We start from the raw sequence: 21613 nt of genomic DNA on the forward strand, positions 1-21613 counted from the left end.
CCGATATCCGATCCAGTAATTTAGGTCAGTATCGGACCGATACCGATACGTAATATCGGATCGGTCCATCTCTAGTGTGTAGTGAGGGGTTTCATAGCCTTAAAACATCTATAATAAAAAAAAAAAAAAAAAAAAAAAAAAAGAAACAGTGGATCATCTTTTTTACTGCATACTTCTTATCTTCTGCGGCTTCCCCAAAAAATACTGACATTGTCAGCGCCACCCCCGCATTCACCGTGAATGAAAGCGGACTTTTATAATGCATAACAAAAATAGTGGTTAAATACACCCATAAGCGTGTCGGGCACTGAATGTGGGAATACCGGTAGTTATGATGATGAACGAGCACAAATTTGCCTTTTTTAATAAAAAGAAAAGAGAAGAATCACTCGAGGCAAGTAGTAACTTTCTTTTGCAAAAGAGTAATTTCTGAAAATACAGTTTCAACTCAAAATGACATTATACTGATTAACATTAGATTTTCCTGCTAGTCTTGGCTGATAGGAAGTGTTCTTATTGCATAGTAAATAATAACAAGAGTCCAAACAACTGATTACATCATGTTATAAGGATGAAAGAAAATGAGAAACAGTATCGTGTTTAGTGTATTATACTAACGTCTGATGGGGTAAGGTAACACTCCAGATGTCCTGTCCAATATATATTACAATTATTACATTCTCACATGCACCTCTGTTTAGGGATGTCTATTAATATTCAGCGTTTCAGTGCATGCTTGAAAACAGCTTAAGCAAAGTGTTGGACCACCAGAACAGCATCACTGTCTCTCTGCAGTGATTCTCCAGACGTCTGAAACTTTACTGGAGGAATGGAACATTATTATTTTAACAGATGTCTTCTGTTTTGGTATTTTGATGGTGATGGTGGAGAGTGCAGCTCAGTTGACTGACAAATTGTACTGTTGCAGTCTTACAGGTTCCAGGGTTGCATAAGTTTTGGTTCTTGTTTTGAATTTATAGTTGTTTTTTAGGTGTTCGCGTTAATCAGTGTAGTCTAAGGATAGTTGTCCGTGCCTATGTGTTTATATAAACACCTGCCTTTGCCCTCACTTTTGTCTGTTTACTTTCCCTCCTGTATATTTGCTGCTGTTCCTGTGAACTTTCTGTTATCTGGGTTTTGTATTTTGCCTACCTTTGCATGCTGCTTTTGGGTCATCTCTTCACTTACTGGCCAAAATGAGTCACACTATTTTCATACTCAGGCTTTCTGACTGATGATCCTGCCACTTATGCCCCAACAACGAACCCTGTTTTAAAGTCACTGTGAGAAATCGTCCATTTTTTAAAAGTCAGAACCAACTGAACCAGCTCAGCAGTTTTATACAGCAGGCTGAGAAAACCTGGATATAAACTGATTATTGTGCTAGTGCATTCCTTGTATTTCTTGACCTATATATTCAGGTTTTTAAATCTGTTATCCATCTGTGATATCTGGGAGTCCAGATGACCCACTTTATGTGGGACTGTGCACCGTTTTTCCTGTCCCCTCATCCCACACTGAAATGCCGATGAAGGCAAAATGACAGATATGAATTCAAAAAGAAATGTACTGATCTAAACAGGCATACCTCATGAATACCAAAGGTGATTATCACAAAGAAAAGCTGCTGAAATAACTCTAAGGTTTTACTTTTCTCTTTTATTAATACAGGAATTTAATTACTGACTGAAGAAGTGGTGAAACAAATCTTTAATTTACAATATAGAGTGTTGGCAACAGTTGTTGTCATTGGTTGCGATATAAATAAAGCTGAATTGAATTGTTTCTTTTTATTTGATATGTAGATGCTTTTTTTCACTTACATATAATTATGCAAACGATGCAAGTATGGTGATATGAGTACAAACTCTTGGTTAATACGTTGTTCAATACACTGGTTCAATCTCACATTAATGCAAATATGTGATCAGCCAATCAAATGGCAGCATCTCAGTGCATCTAGGCACGATCAGGACAACCTGCTGGAGTTCAAACTGAGCATCAGAACGGAGAAGGAAGATGGACTACAACAGCAGAGGACCACACCAAATGCCACTCCTGTCAGCTGAAAACAGGAAACTGATACTACAATAATGCCTGGTCTGGTAGAGAAAGAATTGAGTGTTAACAACATAAATGCATTCATTCTTCTTGACTTGTATCAGTTGTTCAGGCGGTTGCTGGTGGTAAAGTGACGTATTTGCATCCCTTTGTCCATCCCTTTAAAACCACAGAATACTCATTTTCTAATGGATGCTTCCAGTAGGATAACACACCATGTCACGAAGCTCAGATCCCCTTGAACTGGTTTCTTGAACGTGAAAATGAGTTAACTGTACTCACATGGCGTCCACAGTCACAAGATCTTAATCCAACAGAGCACCTTTGAGGTGTAGTGCTACGGAACATTGGCATCATGGATGTACAGGTGATAAATCTGCAGCAACTGTGTGATGCTGTCATGTCAGCGTGGATCAAAAATAATGTTTCCAGCACCTCATTGAACCCATAGCACAATTAACGCAGTTCTGCAGGCAAAAGACACCATACTCTTTGCCCCACATTCATGATGTAGAAGACCAAGTGACTTGTGCTTCTGTGCTGTAGGTGTCAGCCTGCCATTAACCTATATTTGCTCAAAGAGAAATTGGATTAAAAGTTTGCGTAAAGCCACAGGTGCTGTTGGGTTCAAGGCTTAGTCAGCCCGAGTGAGAACCTGCTTGACACAGGACACGGCTGCTCAGCGAGTAGCTACTGAAGGATGAAGTGTCAAAGAAACACTCGCTTCTGATTGGTTTGCAGACACTGTAGGCGACAACGGCTTAATTTGACTACAAGAAAGAAACAATCGCAACTATATTCTAATTCTTAAGGGGCTTCGTACAAAACAGGTCTAGCAGTATACATATAAAGACCATGGTTATTATCTTATTTCAACAAAAATCGATTTGTGCTTCACTTTTGCCATTGGACGCACCGTCTTGTCTCTGCGCTCCTCCAAGATCTCGCGGGATTAAAGATGTAACGGGTGGTTAAGAAAAAAAAAAAAAAGGAAAAAAAGGTGGTTCGGTATCTGCACCGGGTTGTCAGCAGAGCGGCACAGGTAGCCAGCTGCACCTCTGTGGGCTCACGCTCGTCTACCTAGCGACGCTTGACTCAGTACGTGACACGACTGGGGAGTATCTGGAGGTGCGAGCCTCGGCGAACCAGCCCGCTCCATCATAACCGGCGCAGGTCACCTTAGCGCTCTCCTACCGGCATTTTCCGTCCACCGTCTCCGAAGATGATACCTGGCAAACGCAGAGCTGCAGTCATGATCTTCTCGGTGGCGATATTTGGAGCTCTGATGCTGCAGTCCGTCTCATCTCAGAACGGTAGGAAAGCTCTCCCTATAGAAAAACGCAGCGTGTTACACATCATGGTGAGAATGCGGTTTTAAGGGAGGCACTGGCATTGGCTGACTTTGATGCATTAAAAAAAAATGTTACTTTAAATGAATTACTGCAAGATTCCTCCAGCCTCATTAGATAATCCTCTGTTTCTGACAGAAACACACACCAGAGCGGATCGATTGGCGTCTTGTTGGCCCAGCGTTAGAAAAGAAGGGTTAATAAATCATTAATGGGCTACAATCTGTACTGCTGTAGTGAGCCATAAGGAGGCCTGTGCAGTGTCCCTAAAATGTCCTTTGAAGTGTGGAGCTGAATACTGAGCCGATACATGAGCGGTTCAGGCAGCAAGGACAAGTTCTGTCCACGGGTAGGATCGTGCCACACTGAAGTTTAAAACCTGTGATGCCAGCACACAAACACTCTCTCACATGTCCAGTCAACATGCTGTCACGCGTGGGTCTGCTCAGAAATGGCAGGATAGGGATCAGGAATTCAGAAAAAATAAAATCCTCTGCTACAGAGTGAAATAATTGTATGTATCAGTGCAGGTCCTTGTAACATAGGCCCATGTAATTATGTAGGACCTTAGAAGCGCAGCTCTGTAAATAGCATCAGTCCATTTTGCTGCATGTTCCTATTTTTAGAGCAGAGATGCTGCACTGGGAACTATGGCTTTAATGTCCTCTTGCAACAGTGAATCTGTTAACTCTTTGCTGAGACGTGCTGCACTGCAGAATGGCATTGATTTCCCAGCGCAGCTCCACTTGCCCAATTCACCCTCAGCTCGTAAACCTCATCCCCCCCCCAAACTGATTAGGGCTGTGTAACCCCCCTCTCAGTCCACTATCTGTTTGTGTATACTGTAAGCGTGCAGTGCTTCTTGCATTCCTTTGCAAGCTCTGTGTGCGGACGAGTGAGAATGGATTGAGCTCCGGCCTTCCCCGGAGTGGTCCATGTGTAGGATTGCATTACACATCTCCTCCTATACTGTGCGCCCACTCACAACATCTCTTCTCCAATCAGAGCTGACAAAGCTCAGACTTCTGATTAGAAATACTGGCTTTACATCCGACAGGAGGAGGTAGAGATCAATCTTCTTTATTGCCTTTCAAATATTGTAGTTTTCTCTCTTCTTCTTTTTCTTCTTCCTTTCTTCAGATTGCGGTCACACAGAATATTAGCAAACACTGCTGCCAGTCACGTCCCAGAATCCATTTGGCTGCTTATATGTGAAGCTATATCTCAAAAGATTAATACAACAGTATATCATGTTGCTTCCTGTCGAGATGCGTTATCCCCCCTCTGACACCAAATATCAATGTTTTTTCACAACATACAGATGCTCTAAATCACAGGTGTCGAACTCCAGGCCTCGAGGGTCGGTGTCCTGCAGGTTTTAGATGTGTCCTTGATCCAACAAAGCTGATTTAAATGGCTAAATGACCTCCTCAACATGTCCTAAAGTTCTCCAGAAGCCTGGTAATGAACTGATCATTTGATTCAGATGTGTTGACCCAGGGTGTTATCTAAACCCTGCAGGACACCGAGGCCTGGAGTTCGACACCCCTGCTCTAAATAGATATCAATCCAGTTTGATTTACCAGACTCACTTCTTCATTTCTCTTTGAGCTAATGTTTTAAATGAAGTGAAGAAGGAGAAGAAACTGACTCACATGGGGGAAAAATCAGACTGCCAGTTAATTGAATTGGTATTTAATGCAATAGTAATCTGTAACACAACAGTGCACAGATGAAATAAATGATTCTTTTCCCAATGTATCAAGATCGTATCTTGTGATTCCCAGCCCTACTCTCTGTGGACGTATGAGCCTAAAGTGAAGTTAACATAACAGACTGTTTAAACAGTCTGAAAAACAAAGTAATGTTTTATTTTCAGAAGCTAAAAAATGATATTTTGTGAGCTATTTCAGTTTGAGTTGTAGATTTTATTGTTTCAGTACCTGATGAATTGGCCAAATTACAAATAATTTGCATTACATTTGTAGATGTTTCCAGAGACTGAAAATGATTGTGTTTAAGGAAACGATTTAAACATGTAAAACTAAAAGATGTAACAATGTATTGTATTATAATAGAGCAAATTAACAAAAGCATATAAAGCACGATAATTGCCGGGGATATTAAATATCAGTTGTTTTCATTGCCCAGCAATCCATTGATTATTACTCTCACTTGGCTAAAAGATTATTTGGTCAACATATGGACGAAGAAGGGAAAAAGCGGGGAACAAATCTCATCACAGTTTTCCGAAACATAAGACGATGCTGACATGTTTCTCATGAAAATTTAAACCCCGAGCAGCTGAGGAGCACACAGGAGAGAGAAAAAAGCTAAATCCTGCAATTAAAAGGTTGGAACCAGTGAACGGTTTGTATTTTTGACTGGTAAATGACAGAAACCATTACTGATCACGACTAACCACAATTGCCCACATTTATTCTTTTTTTCTGATAATTATTGGATGGATGCATTGTTTCATCTCTAATGTGCATTTCTGCTATATCTAACATCAAAGGCAATCCCTACAGGAAAATGTAAGAGAAGTAGTGCCGTTTTCTGAAGCCCCACGATGCATATAAAACATTAACATGCTTGAACAACACAGTTGTCAAATTCAGTTTAATCTGATTGCATGTAAGTATAATTATTGTTACTATAACACATCAGCTCCCTTATGTTGCATTTCAGTGCTTCGAAATGTTTATTAAACTATATCAAAACATTTAAGACATATATATTAGAACCATTTTCACTGTGCAGTTAATGCCGTCCAGCATGTGAATGTATGTAATTGCTGTTTTCTTCAGTATGTGTTGGAACATAAACTGGGACTGTGGCCAGAATTTCTTCATTTTAGACACATTTAAATTGGATTCGTCAGACGATTCGAGGTCGTCTGCTGTCAGTTTGTGCTCTTGGATTTGCAGTTTGAATAATAAAACTGAAATTGGCACACAGTGTCATAGTGTGGATCTGGACAGGAACAAACACTCTGATAAAGGACAAAAGAAAGTTAGGACTATTTATATACTGGACTGATGGGCAGGTGGAAACAGGTGAGGAACGAGACACAGCTTAACCTAATCAACACAGTTTATTGCAAGCTGAAAGTAAAACTAGAGTGAGGAACGGCAGAAAGGTAACCTTCAAAGCAAAAGAGGGAACAGCTCAGAAGACAAAGGGTAAATGCAGCGGCTAACAAGAATAACAAACAGTGGAACAGACGCTAGTAGAAAGACAAGAAAGAGGAACAGATGGGGAAAAACAGAGGAAACTAAAACTGCTGCAAAGAATAAAAATAAACAACTGAACTTGAACTGAAACCAAACTGAAAGGCTAAAGGTTTTAAAAATAACAGCAACAACAACAAAAAAAACACGAGTCAAAAAGTGCAAAAATATAAAAAATACAAGGACCAATAATGCACAGATCTTACCAGAAAAAGCATATAAACACAACATCTAAAGACCAAACAATTATTTCATTGAGAGAACAAAAGACACACACACACAGGTGCTTTATGCACATTAAAATTCAGAAAGAATTTAGAAGCAAACTGGGAACACAGACAATGAAAACGTTAGATGGCAATAACAGATTTTTGGACTGTCACGCTGATATAGCGTATATGAATAGATCTCTTGATAATAAATGTGATGTGATTTGCTACAACAAGTACAATTTTACAATGTTGCATTGGGTTTTTATACGTTTAAGTGTGAAATAGGCAAATTATTTCCTTTAACATGTCAATATGAACTAAATGTTCTTTGCACAATGTTATGGCTGTTGAGTTTAGCACCATTTGTTTTTAGATTGGTTGCCTCCCATCATCAAAGGTTTATGATGTAATTCTGTCTTGCACCAGATACAAAATCTCTCAGGAAAATCACTAAAAAATGAGAAGACGATAGCAATTTTATTTTCCCTGGCATTCATCGGTGGCGTTCCCTAAGCGATGGAAATAGTGCAGCAGCAACAAGCGCAGTAACTGTGGAAAGTAACAAATTAAAGAAAAAATTAATTGGAGGGGATAAAGGAGGTGAAAAAATAAAAGTGAACCTCAGTCTTTGTGACAGCAGTACAGGAAACACATCTCACTGTGAGTAAAAACAGATTCATTGCTAACAGAAGGAGCTTTGATTTGTGGCTCAAATAGGGACTGTGTAGATAATTTAGGCCTTAATGAAAAGGACAAACATTACAATTCTCCACAGTTTGGTGAGCTGTCCTCGCCCAGCTCATGTGAAAAGAAGCACATTTTGAAATCCAGCTGGAGTAGCATAGTTTTCCACCCCTCGAAATCCCGGGCCCGCGTCAGTCATGAACGTTCTCGCTGAGTTGCACCAGGAATGTGACCTTAAGTTGCATTCAAACTTTGAAGTGCTGTGTGAGAACTTTATCTGTGGACATCATGTTTAATTTAAGATATTAAGCTAGCTTATTATTCACTAATGGAAAAAAAACATCCCACACATTAGACGCACACAAAACTAAACCGAAATCCTCTTGACGCGAGTGGCGTCATTCGGACATGTGCTGTACAGTGGTGTGCGAAGACGTGGCTACTGGCTCAGCACTTTTAACATGTCTACTCTGTCGGAGTTGACAGGGTCTGTCTCTCAGCATTTCTGCGATAAGAGCTGAGGGGCTGGCTTTAGGTTTCAGTCATGTTATTTGCTGGTTTGCATGTATGAAGGAATCTTTATGTGCACACTGTATATGGTCTGGTCTTCAGGAGCCCGTTGCAGGCTGTGCAGCAGAGTCTTGTGATGTCAGCAGCTTGACACAGAAACCAGGTGATGGTCTGTCTCATCTGGTTGGCTGTCTCTTCTTCCTACTTTGTTGCCGTAGAGTGCTTCTATGGAAACGCAGGGGGTCTATCACCATGTGCCCACACACTCCCCAGAGACCCAGAGCTGAGGCTTCTATAAATCTCTTGTCTCTCTGCAGAGCCTATAGAGCGTGCATATAACTTCCACCTCCATGATTAAAAGCATTTACATTTAAAAGGGAGACATTTCAATCCAGTCAAATTATAAGCAGCTTGTTGTATCAGTGTCCTTGTTATTCAGTAATTACATAAACACGATTTTCTGAGCACTGAGATATTTTTATTATACAGCCAAGAAAATGACAAGGTCGTGTGGAGGACTTCTTGATGTGAGCGCTGTGCGAGCCAGGCGCAGTTTTATATGATGCCATTAATTGCACAGAACCAAGTGAGAGCAGCCTCGCAGGGCCGTCCCAGAAGAACTGAATTAAAGCTTCCCAGGAATAGCAGCAATAATAGTTTAGACAGATCTGGGGTTGTCTCTTTTTCCCAGAGCAAAAATTGTCAGTGTGATGACTGATGGCTCATCAGAGGTGAAACTGTTTGTCAATGAACTGATTTGTGACTTTGCATCAGACGCCATCACATTGCGCTGGGCTCTGGTTGAGAGCGAATGGTCGCATCTGATTTGTTTTTTCATATTTTGTGTAATATATACTGTATATATACAGTGGGTGCTTGTTGTGAACATGGTGAAGTTGGCTTAAGGTGAGAGGATTTAAAACGTCTTGAGCTGACAGACCCAAGATGAGATGTATAAAAGGATTATTTTAAATTTGGTGTAAGATTTGTGCAAAAATGTTTTTTGTAGCGGTTCACACCAACCGCTAAATTTTGCAGGAGAAATTTTCAGCATTTATTTTTTGGACTAAAAACTCGATTTTTCACCGATTTGTTGAAATATGTGCAAAAGAGACGGTAATACAGATTCAACTTCTTGATCAAACCAACTTCCTGATGTTGTTTCCTAGTTAGAATAGGATGAACCCAAAATCTCAATCTCTTTCTTCTTTGATTTAGATTCAGAACGCACTGTGGATAAAAAATAATGCTTAACTGAAATCTGTGGGGTGATTGTGTAACAGCAAAGTTGGTAGTAGAAGAATTACTTACAAACCAGGAACCTTTCTTTAGTCAGATTTGACTGGTGTCCTTATTCATCCCTGGGACTACTGAAATTAAAGTTGTGCCTTGAGGTGGCTACAAGTGGTGAGACTAGCTTCAAGGATCCTCTGATAACAAGTCCCTTTTCAATTGGGAAAAACTAATGAGTGCCAGATTAATTAATGAAGGGAAATGATGATATTTGCAACTTTAATCTGAATTTATCAACATGGCTAGACATTTTATAAACCAGGAAATGATTAGATTAATTGGGGAGTTAAGCAGCTGTCATTTATTCATTTATTTATTTCTAATTTTAACATAATTTGTCTGTTCTGTTCATTATTTTGCATTTGTTGCTGTTCTTTTCATTTGGTCATGTCCTTTGTCTGGCTCCTGTTTTAATTTAACCTGTTACTTTCTCACCTGCACCTGTTTCTCCTCTTTTGTTTTGCCTCTGGACACGCTGCCCCCGTAAACGACCACCACCAGCACCGGCGGGCTTTGTGAAATCACCTCTTTCTGAGACTAAGCTCACAGGTGACACCTTTGAGCTGTACTGTGACGTGGTAGGTAACCCCACCCCCGAAATCCAGTGGTGGTACTCTGAGATCAACCGAGCCGACTCTTTCAGGCAGCTGTGGGATGGTGCCCGGAAGCGGCGGGTGTCCATCAGCACCGCCTACGGCATCAATGCTGTGAGCGTGTTGGGGGTATCGCATCTCACACTAGACGATTCTGGGACATACGAGTGCAGAGCCAGCAATGACCCACGGCGTAATGACCTCCACCAAAATCCAGCCACCACCTGGATCCGTGCTCAGGCCACTATAACAGTGCTGCAGAGTGAGTGGTCAGTGTAGAGCAATCCTCCCCCAGTTCCTGTGTGATTCAGCCTCCATCATACCTCTCCAGAGGAGCAGTAGCTTCCTAAGTAGGTGCCACCCTCCCCCACAGACCTGAGAAATGAGGAAAAAACACCATCCTCTCATCTTCTTGTTATCTTTAGTAAGCAGAGCTGAGTAGTATTCTTTTAATGCTCATCGCACATTTCAACTCTTACTTTAAATAGAGCTCACAGAGCCCAGTTTTTTCCTTCTTTTCCTCCCTTTTCTCCTCTTTTCTTCTAATTTCCCAGAATTATTCATTATAATTGTGGTTTTTCTCTCATTGTTGTAACCTGCTTGGTATTTGGCATTTGGTATCACCTTCATCACAGCCATGTTTTATTTGGAGAGTGATAGCACGTCTCATTTCTGACTCATATTAGCGCTAACAGTAGTTTCTTGTTTGCTCACCAGAATCACAGTGCTTTTTCTAGAGACGTGTATCTTCTTCAGCCTTATAAAAGGACAAAATGGGGGCCAAATCTCCATACAGTTTTTTTTCTTTTTTTTTTGGGAGGGGGGCTGAGTACCTGCCAGCACAAACCTGCAGGTGCTTTGTTGCAGACGGTGTTTTAGGCCATGACTAAAGATTAAGAGCTTCACTGGTGTCTAACTGTGCAAACAAGACATAGATAATCAGGATTAAGCAGAATACTAACTCTCCAATTAAGATCTTCATTGTTTAAAAGCCAACTGAAGCGAGCAGCTTCGGCAGGTTACATTTCTACGGGATGCAAACGAGGAGGCAGATTTTAATTGTTGTAAGAGGTTCATTTTAAGGTAATAAATCTAATCTCTAAATTAAGTGGAGGGATATTTTCATGAAGCTAAATACGTTGTGGTAAGTCCAAAGAATTGGTATAAATAACATTAGTGTGCTTCATAAAAAATGTTCTGGAGTCACTGTAATGTGAAACCTGTTTTTATCCACCTGCATTGTAACAGATGTATACTTATCATCATGCCTCACACAAAACACATCCAGCTGCTATAATTAAACCAAGTGCTTCTCCAAAGCTAGCCTGTAATCCAAAAGCTGCATTTTGTTCTGTAAAGTTATATTTGGTAATGTAGTTGCTCGAATGGGTGTATTTCATGTCCAGCTACCCAGAAAGTGAATGGACCTTTACTTCAGCAGGCTGGGATGCCCAGAATAATTCCTCCCACTTTAAACTATTCCTGAGCATTATTGAAAAACGACTAGTCGTCTGTAGTGTCTGAACTCTACATCTTCCAGCGCGCCTTCACCCACTACTTCTGCTGTGGCTGAGCTACGCTTCTCTTGCAGAGCCGTCCATTGCTGCCTCTGAACACGTCACGCTTCCAGTGGAAGGAGAAAGCCTCACACTGCAGTGCAACCTGACCAGCCCCCACAGCACCGTCCAGGAAAGCTTCTGGATGAAGAACGGCGAGGAGATCCCAGAAACGCGTGACTCAAGCAAGAACACTGAGTACAGGTCAGCTTTTTTCACGAGTCTGAGAGGAAGAGGTGTTTAGCAGCCTGGCGTGCGTTCACGTGAGATGTATTTCTGCTCCGCAGGCTGAAAAGACCAAGAGCAGATGACGCTGGAGTGTACATGTGTGTCTACAACTTCAGCACGACTCCTTCGGCCAACGCCACCATCGAAGTTAAATGTAGGTGTTGACTGGCGAGCTAAAGCCGTCTTTGCAATTTTGAGGCCACATTAGAGATGCCACCAATAAAAATGGCCTTGAGCACTTGTATCGCTGTCATGTGAGGACCTGTGATCTCAAACGGCTCTGCTGGCTGCTCAGGGGCAGCCGGTGCCCTTGACACCTCCATCAAGCCAGTGCCCGGCTCAGTGGCAGCAGATGGTGTCTTGTTTGTCTGATGGAAAGGGATTATGTAAAATCTGGTCAGCCTTTTCTGCTGTTGCATTGCAATGGAGGTAAATTGGATTTCAGGGGCAGTTTTCTTGATATTATATGGGGCATTTCTATTATTGCAGTCCGTTTTATAATATACTGAGTAATGCACACAGTTTATGGTTACATTGGCTCAAATACTCTTGCTAGATTAAATGTAATGCTTTATGTTTGAAGTTCACTTTCATACACACAAGTGTTCGTCTCTGCAGTGTAAAAAGACTATTGGAATGACTCCTGCTTTGCGCTTCAGTGCTTTATTCTTAAAAAAGAAAAACAAACTGCTGTGCGTGATTTACCTCATGTGACTGTTTTTTAGCTTTTACTCAGATTACTTCATAAATGTGCAATGTGGTTAAATGCAATACAGCGATCAGTGAGAGCATTACTATCAGTTTCAACTTGGAAAAATAACAAAAATTATATTATTATTGTTATTTTTAAAAAATTAATTTCTCAAATGTGTTTTGTGTTTTAGCTGCTCCTGAGATTGTAGGCCACAAACGTAGTGAGAATAAGAACGAGGGCGATCACGCTATACTCCACTGTAAGTCTGTGGGTTATCCTCACCCTGTGTGGTCCTGGCGCAGGAACGACAAGGTATGTCATATGAATTTAAATGATACTGCTTAGATATCATTTGTGATGTTTAGATTTTATGATTTTAAAAAGATTCTAAGTCTCATATGTACAGCAACTGGTTTCAGTGGTAAAGTAAATCTCCTGTTAGTAATTGAGACTAGCTACCTAAGCAGAAGGTCACCATTAAGAACACTTAAGGTTAAGAGGTCCACAAATCCCACAGCTGCAGTCTAAGGATTTTATGTGTTTGACTTACTCTAAATATTAAAGCTCAACAAGAACATTTACGATTAACAGAAACAACAAATGGAAAATATTGTAGATCGATTCTTTAATTGATCTACAATAAATGGAAAAATGAAAACGTATCCAGAATAAATATAAACCCACCGGTATAACAGTTTCACCTGAAAAGTATCACACTCAGGCACGACTGTTGTTTTTCAGTCTGATTTTATGTTTTTTTTAAAAAGCCCATGGTCATAGAAAGTTGATTAAAAAACAATAGCTAACCTTTCAAAATAAAAGTGAAAATACTCTTTTCAGTTTATTTTTACTTTAGTATAACTACATTCATATACAGGGTGGGGCATTTATATGGATACACCGTAATAACATGGGAATGCTACAGTTAGCAAACTGTTTGCCCCCTCACATATACTAATGTGCCACAAACAGGACTTTAATATCACCAACCATTCCCATGTTATTACGGTGTATCCATATAAATAGCCCACCCTGTAGTTAAAGCTAAGTTTTATTGGTAAAAATCTATTTAAAAGATGCTATTGAACTCCAAAATGAAGTAGAAAAATGGATGTTTTTACTCTCCAGCTCCTTGGTTTAACTAGTGTTGATCTGGAGGTAGTTCTGCTGGCACCAGTCTACAAAGCCTTGGGTCAGTTCTCTGTACTCCTTGTCGTCCCCATCAGTGATAGCATAGATAAAACCAGGTGCTTGAAACAATCCTCATCTCAAAGGTGCTCCATTGGATTGAGATCTGGTGAATGTGTAGGTCATTTTAGAAACAGTGTACTCATTGACATGTTTAAGAAACCAGTTTGAAAATATCTTAGCTTTATAACATGGTATATTATCCTGCTGTAAGGAGCCATCAGAAGACGCATACACTGTGTGGATCGGCAACAATACTCACGTAGGTGGGTGGTGAGTCAGTGATGCTCTGGGCCAAGAAAATATCCCCCACACCATAGACCACCACAACAGCCTGAAATGTTGATAAAGGGCAGCATGGACCCAAGCCTTAATGTTGTTTATGCCAAATCCTACCATCCAAATATTCAGGTAGAAATTTAGTCTCATCACACCAAGCAACATTTTTTCAACCCTCTATCATCCAATTTTGGTGAGCCCATGCGAACTGGAGCCTCCGTTTCCTGTTCTTAGATGACAAAAAGCAGCACGTGATCTTCTGCTGCTGTCGTCCATCTGCTTCAAGGTTGGACATGCTGTGCGTTCAGAGATGCTCTTTTGCATACCTTGATTGTAATAAGTGGTTATATGAGTTACTTTTTATCAACTCTAAGCAGTCTGGGCATTCTTCTCTGACCTCTGACATCAACACTGCATTGTCACCCAGACAACTGCAGCTCATCCTTTTCAGATGATTCAGAGATGGTTGTGTGGGAAAACCCAGTAAATCAGCAGGTTCTGAAATGCAAGTGGCTTAAATCACCTTTCTTTTCTGTTCTGATACTCAATTTGAACTTCAGCAGGTCGTTTTGACCATGTCTACAAGCCTAAATGCACTGAGTTGCTGCAATGTGATTGGCTTATTAGACTTTTGTGTTAATAAGCAGCTGAACAGGTGTACCTAATAACATGTCTGGTGAATTTATAATACTCCATGATCTAAACTAAGGCACAAAAAACTGTCCATGTAAAAAAAAAAAACTCTCACTGCCAAATCACCAGGATGATTCTCTTCATTCCCTCTTCGTAGGACTTTGAAAACTCAACACGCATCTACATCGTCAGCAAAGACAACTACACAGAGCTCCACATTCTGAATCTGGACATTGATGAAGATCCAGGGGTGTACGTCTGCAACGCCACCAACATGATTGGCCACACTACTGAGAAATCTGTGCTGAGGGTTCGCAGCCACTTGGCCCCCTTATGGCCTCTCCTGGGGGTTTTGGCTGAGATCATCATCCTGGTCGTCATCATCGTTGTTTATGAGAAGCGCAAGAAGCCAGAAGATTTACAAGACGGTGAGTCACCGCTGATAATGCTTAGGAATGTTTTATTAGTCCATCGTTTAAATATAACTGGGGATAGATTAGCTGCCTTCAGCATACAAATGAAATACCTAATGGGTCTGTCATGTGAAAAGGCTCTGGTGTGAGCTTGAAGGCATTTCTTCCCCAGGTGCACCGGCAGAGTTGCCTGACACTGTGCCCATCGCTGTGCCCGCATTCAATAATTCAGGCAGCGAGGCTGACCCAGAACGCAGACACTGTTGCACCTTGTCAGGACAATATCATGCCTTTAATATTCATGAGAAATATGATACTGCAGTGTTGAGGAGGTGGGCGGTTTCAATTATTAATACCTTTCCAGGGACCTTGTAGTGTCCTCAATGCAATGTCCCTAATGCAAACTTAACAATGATGCTCGTAATTTAGCTGTGAAACCTGGGTATGCCATCCTGCAATTTTCTGATAGCGCTGAGCACTTCATTTGAGAGTCTAGCTACGTCATATATTATGCATTAATGGTATTTGGGCAACCTTTTCCTCTCAAACAGAATTTTGATGTTGTCACCTGCTGATTAGCTGTAGCACCGAGGGAATGACTGACACCTAAGAGCTGTCGGTGGTATTCACTAACGCCTACAGTCATTGCACTTGAACGTTTTCTCAGTACGGTTTATTATTTTATCAGAATAGATTGCAGAATATGGGAGCGATATAGTCCCCTCGAGAATCCGTACAGCCTTTAAGCAGCAAATCAAGACGGATGCAGATTGCTTGCTTTCGTGAATTGTTTTACTTGAAACTCTCGGACCTGGTTTCTCTTCTCTCCGCTTGTTGCATATATTTTAAAAGATTGTTTTAATATCTCCCATCCTCCCCTTTTTCCAAATTGCCTAACGTAAACTGTGTTTGTGGTAAGTGAGAGACTTTGCATGCCTCGTGAATTTCAATAAGCATTCAGCCTCGTCATCCTCCCGTCTGCGGCACATTATAATCAGCACTTTTAAACGTTTCAGTTCCAAATTTTAGGTTTTTATTTGTTTTGATGAAATGATTATGCCATGTCTTTGCATCACACTCATAAACATAATCACCGCAGCAGAGAAATGGCATGTAGCACTCTAAGGAATTTGAAGTGTTTCGTCACTGTTTGAAAATGCTGCGCTGAGTTATCACCGCAGGGCTGATAATCATGGACCTGCTTCTCGCTAATCTCCTTGAGTGAGCAGATGTTCTTTGTGAGCGCTGCTTGTCTGTGCATGACTACAGTATTTTTTTTCCCCAGTTTGAATTCTGCCTGTTGTTCTCAGTTGCTCGTGCATTTTATTGTGATGTTTAATTACACTCTGTGTTTTGTGAGTGTTCTCATGAGCTACTTTTCATTCTGCATCGCAGCCATTTTTATATATATATATATATATATATATATATACACACACACACACATACACACAGTTTGCTCCTGTGTTACTTCACCTAGGCTATGTTTTTATTTGGTAACAGTCTGTACTTGGAAACCACAGACGTAGAGATTTTTAGGGCACTAAATGTCAGCTTTAAGCAAAACACCTCATCAGCGTGTGCAGCTTCTTTGCGATTATTTTATTTTTTTTGGTGTTCATTTCTCCATATTTTCCTCTTGCTGCCACAGATGATGATCTAGCTGGACCAATGTAAGTATAAACATTTCACCTCTTACCACCTTATCTCTGTTTAGCTTGGTAAAGTAATGTGTGTTTTGTTGTAGATTATCATGATGTATCTACTCCAGACAGTCTGTAGAGCTCACTGTGAAGTAGTTCCTAAAACTGGGTCACAAATAACGGTGAGCATCATGTCCTAGTATTTCAGATAAATCACCGGATGGTATTTTAAGGTCAAGTTTGGCCACTGTTGCTGTGACTGACAAGTTGTCTGGATTAGGAAAGTCCTGCTTAATCCGCCCATGTTTGGCAGTGAGAAGCAGTATGCATTGTTTATTAAATGTTTTTTTTAACACGCTACAACGTAGTTTTAGGCAGATGTGTGATTTAAGGCATAGTTTTGTTCTTCCTGTTTCCCCTCCTGGCTTCAGTAATCTATTGATAGGTGTCCTGGTAACCTAAATTTTAGTTACCTAGTATCTTTTTTAAGAGGAAAAAACTTAGCTCACTGAAATGCACACAAAAAAAGAACAGAAAAAACTCTCAGCAGGTAAAAAATTATGTTTAAAAATGTTTTAAAAATATTTACATAACTGGTCCTGGGTCTGGTTTTGTCCTTGCTGCAGTCAAAGACTGAATGTAAAAGATGGAGGTAGCCTCAGATCTAAAAACTAATCTAATGCGAGAGTGCTATATACCTGCATTCTCTTTAATGGCCAGCAGGGGGAAACAAAATGTCTATAGAAGAAAAAACTAATATGCTTCTTACATGACTTAATACCTCAGTAAACATTTTCCTTGTGTGTTTATGGTCTCATTCACTAGTTTTAAGTCGTGTTAAAGAAAATGTGATGTTAATTTTATAACTTATTGTCCCATTTAGTATAAAATACATTATAGCATGGGCGTCAAACATAAGGCTAGGGGGCCAGAAGTGACCCAGCAAAATATATATAGGAAAGGCTAAGAAGTGATCTGCAAGACTTTTCTGTACTTTTACATTTCTAATGTAAAAAACTGACATGTGCTGTTGAAATTGTACTTCTTTATATTATATTAAGATATCTCGGGGATTAAATGTGTAGTTAAATGTCTTTAGACTGACAGAAATTGGAGTTTCACTCATTTGGCCCACATAACTGGGCCAGACTCGGCCCTCGGTGTAGAATTAGTTTGACATCCCAGCATTATATAGACTTAAAGGTTTAGAGACTAGACATGACAAAAGGACTAAATGACAATCCTCTGGCTATGTCCATCTTTGATATAGAGTTTATGGCTGCAAACAGTAGTAGTAGATGTTTTCATCAGTGGTTGCATTAATAACCCTGAGCCATCATCAAGGCATCAGTCAACTGTCAACATCAGTCAGTTTCATCTATAAATAAAATGATGGTAAATTTCTACCACAAGCTTGCAGATGTTAAAATTGGTTAATTAGCAGCCTGCAGCGTTTATTTTATGTCATGAAACAGAAAGCGGAGCATTAGCTATTTTTATTTCATACACGACAACAATCATTTTACAGTTGTTAGGACTGAGATCACTAGTTTCTGTGTATGACATGTGTTCAAAAGTTTATTTAAATTAGGCTCATCTCTGTTCAAGATCAGCTTCTTGATCATGTCCAAAAATTTTTGCCAAGAGACCAAATATCAAGCGAGCTGATTTATATTTTTCCCCCTATGAAGGATTTGTGCCAGAGTGCCATCTTGTGTCATTGTGAGCGTAGGTAGCTTCATGAAAAATGATGGGTCACCACCCAGACCGGTTGATATTTGATATTTGAAGTGTCCAATCATGTGTTTTAAGACAAAAAGCAGCAGCCTTGCTGAATAAACTGTAAAGGTGCATGAGAAGATAACCTTGAATTTGAGATTTGCCATTTACACCACAAGGCGGTTTTTTTGGAGGTTTTTTTAGGGATTTGATCACAGAACTGCTTGATAACACCTCATATACGCTTTGTTTGAGATGAGAGCTGATTGTGTGTTTTACTTCTTTGTAAAGGAAAACTAACTCGACCAACAACCACAAAGACAAGAATCTCCGCCAGAGGAATACAAACTGAGCAGCCTGTCTGCTGAGTAAGTATTAAATTATTAAGAGAAGCCCTGATAATAAAGACCTGTGGCCACAAACCCAAGATGACTGATTTGATTTAATTTAATTTAATTAAGTGTAATTACATAAAACCAAATGAGAACAACAGTTGCCTCAAGGTGCTTTATATTAAAAGGTAAAGACCCTCCAAGAATACAAGTTGACTATACGAAACAATAACTGAATGCTTTTGTCACGCAGGATAACTCATATATACTAATAGATCGCATTTACACTGGGCTAACAAGCTGAATCTTCTCTTTTCTGCAGGTCTCATTACACATGTATTGACCATATGAAGGTAAACAAGAATGGACTCCATACCCGTTGTTTATAGGACACATCTGCCATTAAAAGTATGGTTGTGGAGGAATTAAATGAGGCATGCCTTATGATTTTATTGTGTGAGGGTGTGAGGTCAGGAGGTACCCAAACCATTATAGAATTGTTAACATTATAACCATTGTGACTGCATGCGGTTGTTGACGTTTATTATTTTTCCTCATGCTCTTAACCACTAATTTAACATTTTTACTACTTCTAAAAATAATGCATGCAAGACGTTGACCTTCTGTTTGCTACAGAAATGGCTTTTTTTGGTTTTATTTTGTTTTTTCTCTGAGAGTGGCTTCATTTTAATAATCTGTACTGTGTGTTTTAGAGGAAAAACGACACTCAGCAAAAGAAAATACCACCGTAATCTGGTATGACAGATGTGTACAGTTTTATCATCCTGCTGCATACCATTGGTTCATTTTATCCGACAGTATCTATTACATTTAAGGGCTTTGCAATGTCCCTCTAAATTTGATTAAGATCTACTGTATGTATGTACTGTATGTATTAAATCATAATAACTATGTATCAGATCACCGTTAATATAAAGACTATCCATATTATATGATGCACTTAAATGTTGAAAAGTATGAAAAAAACCTGTATAAAAGCCTACTTTAGGAAATCTGTACTAATCATTCTAACGTATTATTTTATAATTATGTGTATTGTACAGCATGGCTATTATCCTATGCAATTATCATCCATATCAGTATATGGCAAATCATTGCAGCTTTTGATTTCTCTGTGACAAAGCTTTAATCTAGTAGGATCACCGTAGAGCGTCGATGGCACACAACACAGCTGCATGAATTCTCGACAGCTTACGTGGGGCAGAAAGGAAAGCCCGCGTCCGAGCTGACACATGTGAAGCAATTCCAAGATCCCGAGTCATTTTTAAAAATAAATATCTTTAAAAAATCAGACATGTCTGGCAAATCAGTTTCTTTGCAAAACACAGAGTTGTACTCTTAGTCACATGGACTCTCAAAAGTGGAGAACAGCTCCATCTAGTGAGATTTCAGGAGGTCGAAATGGGGAATGTAGTGATGAACATCAGAGCAATAAAGACCTGCAAACCGTGAGGAAAGTGTTCGGGGGTACGTTTAAGTCTTACGCTGTGAAAATCAAGGATCAGATTAGATATGAAAAGACAGAAAGTAGTACACGGTGAAAGGACTTTGAGTGACAGCCGAGGGATGAAGCTGCCTTTCTTTTTAGGATTAATGGAGGATGCCACTGAGGTCACGTCTTGAAATGAAGGAAGGGAAATGAGTTTTAAACAGCAGATTCAAATATTCAGAGGGCTCGATGTTTAGAGTTCTGTTTTATGGTGCAATGTCAAATACTTTGACTTTGTAGTTCTGCCACTGTTGAGGGAGCTTTTTATAAGTTGTCAGGTAGTGAAACAGGCAAACCTACATGTCAAGTCAGCCATTAAAAGCTTTGCATTCATGATTTTAGTGCACATCATTGGAATATGCATGCATACATACATCTCAGTTCACTTACTGAGACTGATCTGTGTTCTTGTTGTACATTAGATACCAGTTCTTTTTGCTTAGTATAAAAAATCAATGTGCAAATTTAACCTGAGTCACATGAGACATCCTTAGTCTTTGAAGCCTTTTCTTTTTGTTAAACTTTATTCAACACTTTGCATAGTACAAAACTGCAAACATAACAGATAACAGAGCAGTCACAGACATTTATGTAATCCCAAAAAAGATTACTTTCACATCAGTCCATATCTGGACTTGAAACTGTTCCTCTTAAACACTGTCCTCTGCTGCTCCGTCTTCTTCTTTTTCTTCTTTAAAAAAACAGACATCAATTTATCTTGTAAAGCTTTAAAAAAAAAAAAAAGAAGTATGATATCTCACTAGATTTAAAATAAATACAGCATATATTCTTTCTCCTGTGTTATCCTCGAGCTGTAGTGGGAAGCACTTTCATCACAAAATGTGGGAAACTGCTGCAGCCCAACAAAGGCGGGCACTATTTTGTCATTCCTTCTGGAAGGTAGCATCGGTTTCTTCCCTGATGGACTTTCAGGAATATTTTAAAAAACTATTACCAGCCAGAGAATAATAAACTATTGTTCTTTGACCTTTTTTTTTTGTGTCTTTTTTAACTGTTTTATTAATTGTTTGGGTCTAATTCCTGTGATGTAATGCTGCACCCTGGATTAATATGTCAGCAGGATTCAAACAGTAATAAAATCAGTCCATTTCTAGAGCAGAGAGACATCTGTGACTTTGTGAACCTGGAAAAAAAAGGAGGGAACACAACTCCTGACAAAAATGATTTGTTGTTCTCTCGGGGCAGATTAATCTCTCGGATGTCAGGTGAACTTTAAACCGGTGTGATGGACTACTTCTTAAACAAGCCAGCGGATTGTTTTAATAGCAAATCTAAAGAGTTCTCCAAACTTAATGGAGAGATTAATGTTTTATTTATTTATTTATGGGACTTTATTTACATCTGCTGCCACAGTTGTCAACATCATGTGTCACAAATGGCATATAATTAGTTGTCTTAAATAAAGACTTTTTGTGGTAAGTGAAACAAAGCAGTGATTAGTGCAAAATAGCATCATACAGTG

General features: G+C 39.7%; 1 protein-coding gene across 3 annotated transcripts; it reads left to right on the top strand.

The window, feature by feature from the left end:
* The first annotated feature begins 2846 nt into the window (after positions 1–2846).
* nptna (neuroplastin a) lies at positions 2847–19932 on the top strand. Of its 3 annotated transcripts, none has more exons than XM_076885906.1 (9): positions 2847–3374; positions 9844–10197; positions 11527–11695; positions 11779–11873; positions 12604–12725; positions 14671–14941; positions 16578–16599; positions 18580–18656; positions 18943–19932. In XM_076885906.1, exons 1-8 carry the CDS (start codon positions 3284–3286, stop codon positions 18638–18640), a joined length of 1185 nt encoding a protein of 394 aa, XP_076742021.1. In that variant the 5' UTR covers positions 2847–3283; the 3' UTR covers positions 18641–18656; positions 18943–19932. The 3 variants fall into 3 exon arrangements, with proteins under 3 accessions (XP_076742021.1, XP_076742022.1, XP_004567751.1); XM_076885907.1 differs by having other exon boundaries at positions 16590–16599; XM_004567694.5 differs by lacking the exon at positions 9844–10197 and having other exon boundaries at positions 2864–3374.
* Positions 19933–21613: the final 1681 nt, after the last annotated feature.

This window comes from Maylandia zebra, linkage group LG7 (genome assembly GCF_041146795.1).
Source record: "Maylandia zebra isolate NMK-2024a linkage group LG7, Mzebra_GT3a, whole genome shotgun sequence".
NCBI classification, from domain to species: Eukaryota; Metazoa; Chordata; class Actinopteri; order Cichliformes; family Cichlidae; genus Maylandia; species Maylandia zebra.